The sequence below is a fragment of the Falco rusticolus genome, chromosome 2 (assembly GCF_015220075.1).
Source record: "Falco rusticolus isolate bFalRus1 chromosome 2, bFalRus1.pri, whole genome shotgun sequence".
In the NCBI taxonomy this organism is placed as follows: domain Eukaryota; kingdom Metazoa; phylum Chordata; class Aves; order Falconiformes; family Falconidae; genus Falco; species Falco rusticolus.
In genome coordinates this window covers 94,543,771-94,557,796 of record NC_051188.1, presented here as the reverse complement: position 1 = coordinate 94,557,796, position 14,026 = coordinate 94,543,771, and the positions used below count along the sequence as shown (strand labels likewise).

Here is a 14,026-nt window from a genome sequence, read left to right as displayed (position 1 = left end):
AGACAGGCCTCACCAATTAAATGAGGGAGTGATAGGTAATAAGACCAATAACCTCATGAGAAAAATCGTGGAGGTACAGCAATTACCTGGGAAATGGGAGAGCCTCTGGTTTCAAGCCAGGACCCTCCTTGCTCCCTGCACTCATGCTCATGCGATGTTCCCATCCCACTATGGTCTGGGTGAGGGGCACACATTAGATTTAAGATGCTCTACTGGGATTTTAAAGTAAGGTTTTAACCCCACAGAGGCTGAGAAGCTTTATCTACCTGGAGGTTGCCATATCTTAGCAAACCATGGTGCAAAGAGCAGGCACAGGCACACACTGCACCTCTGCTCTGCAAAGGGCCAGGGGATATCACGGGATAGGGGTGGGTGCTCAGGATCCCACTGAGCACCAATAGAAGGGGTGGGGGAATGGACTACCTGTGGCAAATGCCTCTGGTCCCTCCATAGTCAAAACCAGGAATCATGATGACAAGCAGAGTGCATCTTCCCCTGCCCGCTTCTTGAGCTTCAGGACACGCGTGGCAGAGACATTAAGGCAGACTTGGTTTTTTCCCCTGCTTCAGCCTGCATACTCAAATGTTCAGTGAAGCATCGCCTATATTGGGCATCTGAATTATGGCAGACTGGAACTCATCCATCTAATTTGCTGATGTATTTGTAAAATCTCAGAGGAATATTGCTATTAAGCAACCACAAGAGTATTTTAATACATCATTTGCAAAGTGGCAGATTTATATAAACTATTTAAGATGCTGAGAGAAAAAATTATCCCAAATTCCCATTAATACCTAGTCATTTTACAGTGTCTCTTGAATTCTTGCCCAAAAGGCGGCTTGGGCCAAAAATGTGTGTCAGAAAATAATTAATTCATTCTCTGAGCGAGGCTTATCAGTCTTACTTTGTACTTCATTCTTTCTCCATTACCAGCACGTCCTTTATCTTTCATTTCTTTCCTTTGCCCATTAACTGAAAATATACAGTAGCTTTCTCTCCCAAAGCAAGTTTTTACTAGAAGTATCAAAAGTAGTCTCTTTTCCCCCCATTTCAGCTGATATTGAACCTCCTCAGCCCTCCTTACAGTCTAATAGGGGTAGTAGTGGGATACCCACAAAACTGGCCCATTTTGGCACCAAGCTACAGGACAAAGGTGAATACTAATGCAGATATTATCCATAGCATATCTTTGCTTGTGCAAAAGAAATAATGGATGCTTTTAAGATTTTACATTCAAGGCAAGTTACTATGGGCGCTGGGTGTAGATGGGCAATGACCAAGATTAATAAGCATAAATGACTTCTTATGGTGTCTGACTTCATGTTATCTTTCCTTGATTCCAAGAGGGGCTTTGGATGCTAGAAAGACTTACAGATTCAATGGCTGAAATAAAAAGAGCAGTCCCATAGTGACTTCTTTGTCTGTGGCTAGTTCCAGATATAAAAGGAAAAGGCTAATCAGACTGCTGAGCTCCAAAATACTGCTCAAAGCATTTCATAATGGCATAAGATAACTCATTTTGAGTAATGCATTCATAAATGCATTAATATGTACATGTACAACTCCACTTGGCCTTACCTCAGCAAAATAGTATCCCCTGCAAATATTCACTTGCTTGCTCTCTATTTCACGGCGTTCTTTCTTTTCTCCCTAATGATGTTTTGCTTAGTAGTCATTAAAAGCATGATTTTAGGGCAGGTAAAAAGCAAATGCAGATGTATGCAAGGAGAGAGGACTGGTTTGAACTGCTTTGGGAGTTCTTGTCACAAGATATTGAGGGGAAAAGCTTGGTAAGACTCACGAAGAAGGTTATGAAGCAAATGTACAGTTATGTTCTTCCATTCTCCTGAAGGAACATAAAGCTTCACGCTTCACTCCAAAGGACAGTGGGGTTCCCACATCAATAATGGATGTGGAAGCATCCATATGGCAGTCTTTGTACAGATCCTTGCAGTTCTCCTACGTGGATCACTTATTGTACTTAGACCTGAATATTTACCTCCAGCCTGGTTTTTCCCATTTCTAATCTACGGCACCATTTCTGCCTCGCTGTCTGAATTCTGAGTCCCCGCAAGAGATCTCTCCCATAGATTTTTAAAAAATAAAGTAGTTACTGATTCTTTTTTATCCTCTGCTCTACTAGCCCTCATATTCTAATGTGTCAGGAAGCAACATCTTACTGTTTTCCAGAAGCAATACTAACACATCATAGAGTATTTTCTAAGAATATGTTAAAACTCCAATTATAATTCAGCTAATGAACCCATACAAACCTTCAATTAAATAAAACATATGCAGTGCTCTCTACCCAGTGAAGTACTTGCCCAGCAGTTGACTGTAATGAGATCATGTGGATTCCCAGCAGATCTGCTTCTTCAAAGCTTTTGGGGTGACTTACTGACCTACAATATTGCAAATTAAATTGATAACAAGTGAGTGTCCCTCTCTCTGACTGCAGGTTCCCCACCGTTGGGTCCCTCATTCTTGCCAAGAACAGGAAACTGAAAAGCCTCAGAGTTTCCTCTTGGATAATTCCCTTCACACTCCTTGCTCTCTCTTTCTCTCTGCCATGAGAAAGGAAAAAAATCCATAAATGGTAGGGTTTTGATATTTTTTAGTTTTGTTATTATCTTTATTGGTTTTTATTTTAAAAAATGGACAAAACTAGTCTCCAAAGTCTTTGTTTCACCTTCAAAATAAATTAATCTTATTTTCCATGTATTGTGTAAACATCTGTCAGCAAATGCAAAGAAAGTTATTTATGAAGCACATAACCATGGACTTGGAATCCCATATACTGTAGATGATTAGAGGATGCTGAAGCAATTGTGCCCTGTAGTATGGGTTGAAGAAAGAAATTTGACCAAACACCAACAAAATATTTTGTTTCTCGTCGAAGTATTTTACAGATTCATTCAGGCAGCCAACAGAATATCCCCCCGCTGCTATTAATAGAGTCGCAGTCTTATTTTTCTGATAACCTCATATTACTCTGGGAGAGGATATATAATTTCAAATTCCTCATATTAGGGAATTCTAGAAAAGGAGCATACTACCTAATTATCAGCAGTATTCCCTTAATGCTCAAAGCCTTACTCATGGCAGTGTGTTGGAGTTGCAAATGCTGAACAAAATGATGGGTTTAGACTCACTGCAGGAATTGGAGCTCACCAGCAAGTGATAAATGATGCTCTTGCTAGGACTCTGGCCAAGCATCAGCAGGAGAGTCTCTTTAGACCAATGTAAAGCATTACTCACTTAACAAGAAAACCACCCTGTATTTACAGAGTCATAATCCCTTACTGCCTTGAAGAATTTGAAGCAAATTTGAGATTTTCCAACTTTGTAGCAAAGATGATGATAGTAGTAAACCTCGTATGAACATGAAGTTTGAGCATGAACATTGTGTGTTCTATATTTCAGTTCAGTATCATCTTTTAATGGGTGAAAATTTGTAGCAAGGTGGATGGTCCTGGGGTGCAGATGGGAGAGCTGAGCAGACTGTGGGCTGTGCTTCCGTCATGCAAACGGCAGCACAGACCGCAACCCTCAGTGCTCAGGAGGGATGGGATGCTACGGGATGATGACTCTTTTCAAGAAGTCCATTTTGGCTAAGGAGCCTGAATTTGTCCTTTTAAATAATTTTTCCTGTGTCAGTAATCTGTTCAAATAGCAATGATTCTCCATTGCTCTTGCTTGGTAAAAGGTAAAAGATGTTAATCTGAATCATCCTCAGGCTAAGAAACAACTAAAACCACTGTGTCAATATAACATAATGTAATATAATATTATATATACACACTATAATATTATAATATTATATCACATTATAAAGTTTAATATTATATTACACTGCACATTTGTATTGTATATCATATATATTATATATCCTACATATCCTACATTATACATTACATATTATATATGTTATCTATGTCTTATATATGTATGTGTAGTAGGTACATATACATATATCTGTAAGGATTATCATCACCACAATCTCTGGCCACATTTTCACAGAAATGGTGGAAAAAATCACATTTTTGAAGAGCCAGGTTTCCTAGTGTGTGCAGGCCGTGGTCCGACCAGGCCCTAAGGGATTCCAAAGTGATTTCATTTCTAGGTCTTCAATAAACTTGGTCAAGAGTGAGGCAGTGGATGCTCAAAGCTGCTATGGCTTACGTGTCTATTTCAGGAAACGCATGTATCTTTCCTGCTGAAGCTGCCTTTCAGTATCTAAAGCTTGTGTTTCCTTGGCAATCACCAGTAAAAATTTGATCCCTACAATTTATGTATATACAATTGTATTTCTGCCAAATAAGCCAGTGTGGGAGGACTAGCAGCGGTGGATATGTTGTGAAGTTTATCGGGAAAAAATTGCCCCTTATGGAACTCTTGAGTGCGTTTAAACCAAGCGAGTAACATCTACGTTCAGCACGTCTTGCAGAAACAGGCAGGAAATTTTTGACCTAGCACATGGCTCCCTCCAACTGTCCCGGGCAGGAGTGGCTTCATTTGAGACCTGCAGTCTTGGAATATCTCAGCTGCGGATTACAAAATCTCACAAGTGCAGGATTAAAAGCGTGTGTCAATACAAACCGCAGCCCACGGGTGGCAGCAGTTCGTTACCAGTGGACAAAACGCTGTTGGAACGTGGGGTCTGCACGCATGGGTGATTTATGGGGAGAGAACCAACCTTCACATCCAGTTCAGTCTACAGGGCTGCTCCTGTTTCTCATCCCGTAATTCCAATTTTATGAAGACCGCAGCTGTGAACTAAAACGTATAGTACAAGTGTAGGAGACTAATCAGCAGAAAAGGCTACACGTGGAAGTTGAGATGTGTTACCTTTGGGAAGTTTGATACTATTTCCAGTTTCACATCCATTCTGTTTCAGGCACATTGACTAACTGCAACAAAAGGAAGCTGGGCTTAATCCCATCCTTATTAATATCAGTAGCAAATCACCCATGGACTGAAAAACTGGAATCTGTGTATTTCTGCTCTTTCTGCTCCTGTGTGATAGTTTGCATTCAGGTGCAAAGAAGCTGTACACCTCTCCGCAGAAATGAGCTCTGCCTGCCTGCCTGCTTGCAGTGACAAGCTTTGGCAATAATCCCACTACATCAATATGTATTAGTGTTACTGTTGTTGTTTTTCCTGTGCACGTGTGCAGTAACTTCCTACCAACTTTAAAACATGCCAGGGAATGCTTTTGTTTCTGTTAGACATAAACAAACCTGTCCCTAGCGATGATGAGCAATAGAGATGACACTTGAGGAAGCAGCTGCCACAGACCCTGCTACCACCAGAAACTCTGAGTGACTCTGAGAGGTCCTCTTCCTGCAAGGGAAAATGGACCCTGCTCCACCTGTCCCTGCCACTACTTTTACTGACAGCGACCATGTCCTTGGATGCATTTCTCTCTAAGCCTGATACTTTAAACACAAAAATCACAACCTTGATCAGTCTTAAACCTCTAGCACTGGTCAATACCCTTCTGTGTGGAATAACCTGAACACTCCTACGGGTAAAGCAACGCCTTCCTATGCTTCCTGCCCACCTGCCTTAATTGCCCCAGCAGTAATAGTAGTTAAAGTGACATTGTTTGAAAAAGTGAGACATAGAGAAGCCTGAGAAAATCCTAAATGCCTGCCAAGCACAGGCTCCTTTTCAACTCACACATCCTGCGTGTGTGACTTTGCTTCAACAGATGCCCATCCCAGTCCCCACCTCTGTTTGCACTCAGAGACTGTAACTCCCTTCCATCTTGAAAGAGAAACATGAAGGGCAAAAGACTGGAAAGTTTTAGGAGCTCTATGGGTGCCAGGACAATCTTTTCTGTCACTTATAGTGGGGTGATGAAACCTGCACCCCACAAGAGCTGTGCCTTTCATCCTCAGGAAGGTAACCCCCCCAACATGCACACTGCTAGTCCCTGACACCTGCAGAGCACACCAGAGGCAACTGAAATCCATGGCTGTAGCACTGACAAGAAGCACTTCTCCCTTACTTTTTGCAGACTGGCACTGTGAAAGAAGTGTTAAGTTTGAAGGACTGGATGTGCTTTACTCCAACAGCTCCATCCTTCACTCCTTACCCTGGTAAAAGTTCAAATGTCAAGGAGGTGAGTCAGGTTTTGAGCAGACCTCCTAGCTATTTCCACATCTGGTTGGTTGGCAAGCTAATTTCTCTTCTTTTTTTTTTTCCTCACTAAAAATAAATTAAATTAAGAAGGGAGTAGTGGAGAAAAAAAATAAATAGATAAATTAGAGAGATAAACTCACTTTGAAAAATCTTGCCTGCCTCCAATCTTACAAGAGACAAAAGACAGTTGCATTTGTGTGTGTTTGGGGAGCTGAAAACACAAAGGAGCTTGATAGCTGAATACGCTTAAGTTGGTTTTAAAGCAAATGCCTCAGATATGGCCAGCAGCATTCAGCACAAGTGGTAAAATCCACCCAAGAAAATCAACACAAAGCAATAAACCTGGAGTGAGTTCCAAGTTGCTGCTAGTTTAAAGCCAGCGCAGAGATAGCTATATACAGAGCACGTGGCACAGGTGTGGTCTCAAGGGTAGTGCTATTTTCCAGGCTAAATAAATTAATTTTCTTGTATGCTCATGCATTGTAACTTATGCTACTCTTCTGTATCATGTCAAGTTATGTCATGAGAATGTCAGCTTTGGAGGGAGAGAATCCCACAGCTGGAATGACATAATTCCCCTAATTAATGATGTTAGCTACATTTTGTTGCTCTGCAACTCATCCATGAGTACAGTATGGCAGTACGGGAATCCTGGGGTTGTTCACTGATGGGTATTTCCCTATCTCTATGCTTCTTCTTATGATCAAGTGGATTGGCAATCCCCAAAGGGACTGCCAAAGCCCATACAATAGCCTTGGCAGTTTGAAGCTATTAGTCTTTGTTTCATTCTGCCTGTTTACTCTGGTAATCCCTTTTCCAATGGAATTCAGGTAAGAATAGCCACCTTGTCTTTGGATTCGTTTGCATGTGGGGTAGAGACCACAGTATTTTTAATGTATATCTAGCTTATCTTTGCATTGAAAGAAACTCATAATCAATGGTGACATAAAAATCCGGTCTCTCCATTTGCCTGAGATTTCTGTTTGTAATCTCTGTATACACCCATGCATGTGCCATATAATTACCAGTTTTACTTAGGAGAAGCATAACATTGAGAATCAAGGTGCTGCTGAGTTGCACTAGGAGAAATGATTCATCATGCTTTTGTGATGCATTATGCTGATGTCACTTGCACGCTTTCAAAACTATTTTCACTCATATAAATGAGAAGGAAGAAAAGTCACCACAAAATTCATAAAGTGATGAAAATTGTGAAAATTTGGCACAGAGATGCCTACTTTAGTCAGGAGGTGTGCTAGGGTATTGTTTTCACTTTTTTCAGGTAGTTTGTGAATCAGCCTCTGTTTCTAGAGATAGCTTTGAAACATAGTGTTTGCACATGGATTTGGTAGCAAGGTACTCCAGCCAAAACACGTCATTTGGACACTTTCAGTTCACAGACCTTTGCAAAATAACTCCTTCGTAAAATATGTAAGACAAATAACCAAAACCTTGGCGGTTCCCTGCAAATTTGAAGAAATCTTTCTGAAAGTTGGAAACATACTTCTCTTGCTTCTTTTCCACTTATTAAAAATTTCAGAACACGATGACAGTAAACTCTTAGCATCCCTCAAAAGCTGGCAACCACAGCTGAAGCCCTCCTCATCTTGTTTGCTTTGTTATTGACCTTACACAGGCAGCCTTCCTCTTGGACTGTCCAACAGCCTAGCTTCCAAACTGTTGCTTTGCAACAGCTTCCTGCGTGCATTAAAAGAAAAGGCCAACACTCTTTGATTGTTTACATATGGGTACAGGGAAGACAGAAAGCAGGGTCAGGCAGCCTGGTATGGGAGAGGAGCATCTGCTACTGAAGGATGCTTCCTCTGCAGCAGTCTGAGCTTCCCAGCCTGGCTTCTCCTCTCCCACAAGCACTGCTTTCTTAAAGTCATGACCTGTTTCGAAGTTCCCTTTGTCAAGCACAGTAAAAAAGGAAATGCCGCTACTTGTAAGTCAATTAGTGCCAGTATTTATCCAGCCAGGACAGGCATTTTGCAAAGTAAATGAAGGGGGTGGGTGGGAAGGCTCTCCTTTTAAACACATTGCTCCATGAATCAGTTACCCTTTTTTTTTAATTGCCAATAGCGTTTGGTGGCATGTGACACACCACAAATATTGTGATCTGACGTTTGAACAGTTGAACGCCCAAACCCTGATGTCACCACCAACACCCTTCTGCTGCTGGCAGGGAGGCAGCGCAGTGAGCAGCTACCCAAAGGGATTGTCCCTTCCCTTGCACTCTCAGGATCGCTGCCAGCTGTTTCCTCTAGCGGTATGTGGAGCGAGCGAATGCATTCTCTCTCAGAGAGTCAAGCATGTGAAAAGAAGATTTCACATGTGAAACTGAGACCTGGAAAACAATCACTTGGCTTCTCTTCCATTAATTTATTTTCCATATGATTGAGAAATTTACATACAGAGTTTATTTTTACCTTTACTAGTCATCTGATGTGCCTGGGATCCCATTATGAATAAGAAAGCTGAGATGGGAATTAATCTGGGGTGCTTTGTCACATAGACATTTCATGTTCCCCTAATTTTTATTTTATTTTTTTTTATATATAAATGCACAGACTCCATGGCAGAATTAGCATAAGGTGAGAAGATTTGTGCTCCTGATCATGTTTCAAAAGCCTCCAAGTAGACTTCAAGGAAAAGCCCCCTGAAGTGGATCTGAGACACAGACCCTTTCGCTGACATCTGTTAATATCTGATGAAGCCCCTGTTGCATGGCCTTCAGCATGTCTTTTATCATCACTTTTTCGCAAACAGGAGGGAGCAGTACACACTCACCTGGAAAAGGAGTGTTCACATTTTCTACATGGTTTCAAACACGGACATACAAATGAGACGCAAGACTATGGATAAGCACTTACTAACTTTTCTACAATGTGAATTTCCTAGAAGGCATGAAAGAACTTGCAGCCTTGCTCTAGTTCAACCCTCAGAGGTGTTAGCTGAAAACTATATTACCAGGGTCCAATTTCCTTCTTGCAAATGGGATCAGCAATGTGCTGAAAACTGCTCTCCTTTAACATGCAAATGACTGAGAGAGGCATGATTAGCAGGGTGCTATACCACCAAATATTTGTTGGCTGATTTTTTAAAAAATAATCGTGATAAGAAACTGCTGACACAAAACCCAATAAAGCAATAAAATAATGGAGCGGCTCATCAATACCCAAAATAAGAATTACTAAGCTAGCTATCCCTTCAGTCATGTGGCCTAGGACATTTATTGAGGATGTCAGTTCTGCCCCATCCAAGCACGCTTTGGAGTTTATTATCCCCAGAAGTTACTTGACATGGTGCGGTCTTGTATGAACATGTACCTTCCCCGCATTCTCCAAATAACAACAGAAGCAAACATAAAAGGACATGGAGATATGCTATTTTTGTAGCTATACCACTAATACAAAATCCTAGAAAGAGGATTTACTCTTACAGAAATTAGCCCATGTCCTGCCACCAGAATGCAACACCCTCATTTTCACTTCAGCGGAACAATAGTTTCTTCAAATATGTAGTAAAGTACAAACGACTTTTCTAAGATACTGTGACTATCTCAGTATTGATCCATCAGAAAGGAGAGACAGGAAGGCAGAGAAGCAGCAAAAGTGTAAATCTTTTATTTGTCTCCATCTCTCAGAACTATAATTATACTCAGCAAAGGGGCCTGGTCTGCAAGTAGTAGCAAAGCTCCATCTAAGGCAGTGGGTCACGCTGATTTAAGGGATCTGCGGCTCTGTCAGAAAATGAGCAGAGGCAAAAGAAGGCAGTACTGCTACAGGACAAATGGCTTCTGAAAAAGCAGACCCCAGTCCCCCAAACATTCACTGTTCTTTAATTTCAGGAGTGCATTGCCTGCGTTGAAGTCAGGGGAATACTGATATCCTCAGACACATGGGTAAGCGACTGCAGCAGCCACAGAAAACAATTCAAAAGAAATATGTAATTAACTTTAGTCTCGTTTAAAAGGCAAAAAAAAAAAATCTTTGGCAAAACTGAAAAATCTGAAGCTGTAACATCACTGGGGATGCTGATGAACTAATCATCAGAGAAATTTCAGAATTCCTAGTCACCAGGTTCAATGCTCAAAAGCATCAAAGTGGTAAAAGGCCATAAACTCATTTTACAGAACTTGCTCAAAAGCTAGGAGAGTTAGCCAGTATCCAACACAGAGGATCCCTTGAGAACGCTTTTAATGATGTTATTATGAAAATCTGTGAATATTCCCAAACTATATGATATATTTCTTGTCATTTTTTTTCCTAAGCAATTCCTTTGGCCTTCAGTCTCGCAGAGTGCCTGGATCACAGGAATACTTTTAGCTCACACCATTGCTCTGTTTGCCTCAATTATGGTGGTGCTCATGGACTAGAGGAGGAAACCAGACTTTATACACACCTCCAAACGTGAAGGAGCTCGGCTTTAGGAAGATTCTGGGCTGACTGGAAATCCTGGTTTGCTATTGTAGGTTTTATTGGGATCGCCATGGGGATGAGATTTTACCCCCTTGAAATTACAGCTCTGGAAATGCAATGAAAAATGGCCAGCCAAGGGAGGGGGGCCAGCCACAAAACTGAGGAAGCATCATCCGCAGGGAATTTCCTGAAATGTATTTACAGTTCTCCTTGTGTGTATTAATACCGTTTATGATTTGGGGTTTTTAATGCATCAGCAATCACCCTTGCACCAGACACCCTGCTTCAGGGCAGGGAGCAAGGAGCCACAGGCTCCATGGGGTCCATGCAGATGTCCCAGAGCTCCCAGGCGCCGGCTCCTGTCCCACCTCACACCTTGACAGCCAGCGTGGCCGCTCCCGGCGGGGCTGCTGACAAACAAAGGCGCAGATTTCCCCGGCTCCCTGTCATTCAGCCACGCGCACACGCACACATACACCCCCCTTCTCTCCGCCCGCCCCCCCTTCCCCGTGGCAGTTTTTTCACGGGAATAATTCCGTTTATTACCCGGCGATCTAGAGAGGGACCAGCCACCCGTGCCGTGCGCCCCCGGCTGCCCCCCCGCAGGCAGGGTGCAGGGTCAGGGCCGGCTGCTGCGCGGGGCGCGCTGCTTGAACCCCCCGAGCGAGCCCTTGGGGACATCTGGGGCGCTGCGGCCGGGACCCACGGCGGGCTCAGCCCCGGCCCTCCCCCGCACGGGCAGGGCCGCCGGGGCCGTGCGGGCGGTGCCCCCGCCGGGGCCGAGCCGCTGCCGGGAGCGGGCGGGGAGGCAGGGCCGGAGCTATTGTCTGCTGGGCCGGCACCGAAGCGTGGCCTGGCCCGGGGGCGGCGGGCTCGCTCAGCCCTGCGCAGCGGGGTTGCGGGGGCAGCCTAAGGGCTTTCTCTCCCTGCAGCAGGGTTGCAAGGGCAGCGGAGGAAGGGGGCTGTGGGGCGGGCAGCTCCCGGAGCTCTGAAGGGGCGAGGGTTTCGTCTTTTCCTTCTACATGCGGAAATCTCAGTAACGTAACCAGCGACCTGATACTGCCCGAGCGGGAGAGGGGCAGGCAGAGCTGCAGCCAAACCACCGCAAGCCCCGCGCCGGGCGCAGCCCGCGGCCACTGCGGAAGGTGCCCGGTGGCTGCGGCTGCCCCCGCCCGCCCGATCCTGCCCGCCCCGGCCGGCCCTGCCCTGCGCGGCCCCGCGGCGGCGGGGCAGGACGGGCGGGGGCCGGGGAGCCGGGGGCAGCGGCCGCCCCCCTCACCGGGCCGTCGCGGGGGTGCGGGCCGCCAGCCGCGGCCGGGGCGGGGACCGGCACCGGGCCGATCTTCGGCTTTAAGGGCGGGCGGGCGTGTGTGCCCGTGTGTGTCTGTAGCCGTGTGTGCGTGTGCGCGGGGGGGCGGCGGGCTGGGCGGTGGAGGGAGGGGAAGGAAGCCGGCAGAAAAAAAAAAAAAAAAAAAAAAGAGCGGAAAGCGGCAAAATGGTTAGCGGGTGACATCACCGTCATTTGCATAGGCGCGGGGATAAAACCGCCCCGCCAGCGAGCGCCCTTTATACTGGCGTGCGGAGCGGCGGCAGCACCGAGCGGCGGGGCTGAGCATCACCGCGCGGCAATACCGGTGGGTCCCGCCGCACCCCCCTCCCCTCCCTTCCCCCCCTCCCCCCTCCCTCCCCTCCCGGGTCCCCCAGCGCAGGCACTACGACCCCCTGCCCGGTACCCCTGCCGGGGAGGGACCGCGGGTAGAGCAGGGCGCGGGGCTATTGTCCGGGGGGGGGGAGGGGGCTATTGTCTGGGGGACGCACCGCTACAGGGCGGTGGCGTGCGAGCCGCAAGCCGGCTTTGTTGCTGTTCCAGGGCTTTATTTTTAAATTAATTTTCCCTTAATGAGTTAAAAACGCGGTCCGCGCCGGGCGCTTCCCTTCTATTGTACTCGGCTCCGCGCAGGGACTGGGAGTTGCCCCCGGCGGCGGCTGGCGGCGAGCTGCACCGCCTTTGATGGTGGATTAAATTAACGCTTTTTAAAACAACTTTTAAATATGCCGGGGATTAAGCGCGGTATTTTCGGCGTGCGCCGAGTTCCGGGCTCCCGCGGCGGCGGGTCCCCGCGCTGGGGGTGGGGGCGGGGGGCGCGGGCAGCCGGCGAGGGGGTGACGGTCTGTTCCTTGTGTGCGCAGAGTCACCTGCCAACATGTCCGACAAACCAGACATGGCTGAGATCGAGAAATTTGACAAGTCCAAATTGAAGAAGACAGAGACGCAAGAGAAAAACCCGCTGCCTTCAAAAGAAAGTGAGTGCGGGCACCGGCGGGGAGGGCGGGCGGGGGGGCGGGGGGAGGCGGGAGGAGACAAAGGGGCGGGGGGGGGGGGGGAGCGGGGGGCGGGGGGTGCGGGGCTGCGGGGGGGGTGCAGGGCTGTGGCTGTGCCAGACAGCGAAAACCTGAACCCACCGCCTAGTAGCGCGGTATTTACAATTATTTACCTTTCTTTTTTGAGGTGGATATAGATAGATAGATACATTTTTACAAATCGTAGGAATTGTCGTGTGAATGCGTTTCAGCTTCTTGATCTTCATTTTTTTTTTCTCTCCTTTTCTGTTTTTTTCCCCCTTTTTAGCAATTGAACAGGAGAAGCAAGCGGGTGAATCGTAATGAAATCAGCCCTTCCAAATTATGCACTGTACATTCCACAAGCATTGCCTTCTTATTTTACTTCTTTTAGCTGTTTAACTTTGTAAGATGCAAAGAGGTTGGATAAAGTTTAAAATGACTGTACTGCCCCTTTCACATCAAAAGAATAGAGAGAACTACTGACACTGAATGAAGGCGCTGCCTTTCCCTCTGCCTGTCTGGCTTTGGTCCTGGTGGCATGAAAGAGCTTGCATGTTGATGAAAGAAGAACTTGGGTGGGACTACAGTAAACTAGAGTAACACACGAATAAATGCAAAGCTGTACCAAGGTCCTGCGAGCTGTAAAATGCAGTTAATCGAGTGCCATTTTTTTTTTTTGTTCAAATGATTTTAATTATTGGAATGCACAATTTTTTTAATATGCAAATAAAATGTTTTAAAATCTGGATGGTATTTATGTCCTCTATTTGGAGAACTGTATCAAAGGATACGAAGCATAAAAGCCGGTACTGAGACAATACGGGATACTATAAAACCTTTGGAGATGCCTCAATCACCATTCTCATTTTTTTCAATACGTGCTCTCACCAATAGATAAATTTGTGATCCTCGAAGCTAGCTTTTAGAAAAATTTCAGTAAAAAATTGCATGTCTTTAATTTGTTACCATGTGAGTATATCACTTTAAATATTTCTTCTTTAGTATTTAATGTAGAGATTGATAAAGGCAAAAAAATTTGGCGACATTTGCTTTGCCCCACCCATAGCATAGCTCTTGTACTCAGAACCCTTCTGTTGCAGAGATTCAACCTCAGT

The 14,026-nt window shown here is 45.4% G+C and overlaps 1 protein-coding gene across 1 annotated transcript; it reads left to right on the top strand.

The window, feature by feature from the left end:
* Positions 1–12,069: 12,069 nt before the first annotated feature.
* Positions 12,070–13,657, top strand: TMSB4X (thymosin beta 4 X-linked). The gene is made up of 3 exons (XM_037377575.1): positions 12,070–12,202; positions 12,759–12,872; positions 13,198–13,657. Exons 2-3 carry the CDS (start codon positions 12,773–12,775, stop codon positions 13,230–13,232), a joined length of 135 nt encoding a protein of 44 aa, XP_037233472.1. The 5' UTR covers positions 12,070–12,202; positions 12,759–12,772; the 3' UTR covers positions 13,233–13,657.
* The last annotated feature ends 369 nt before the right edge of the window (positions 13,658–14,026 follow it).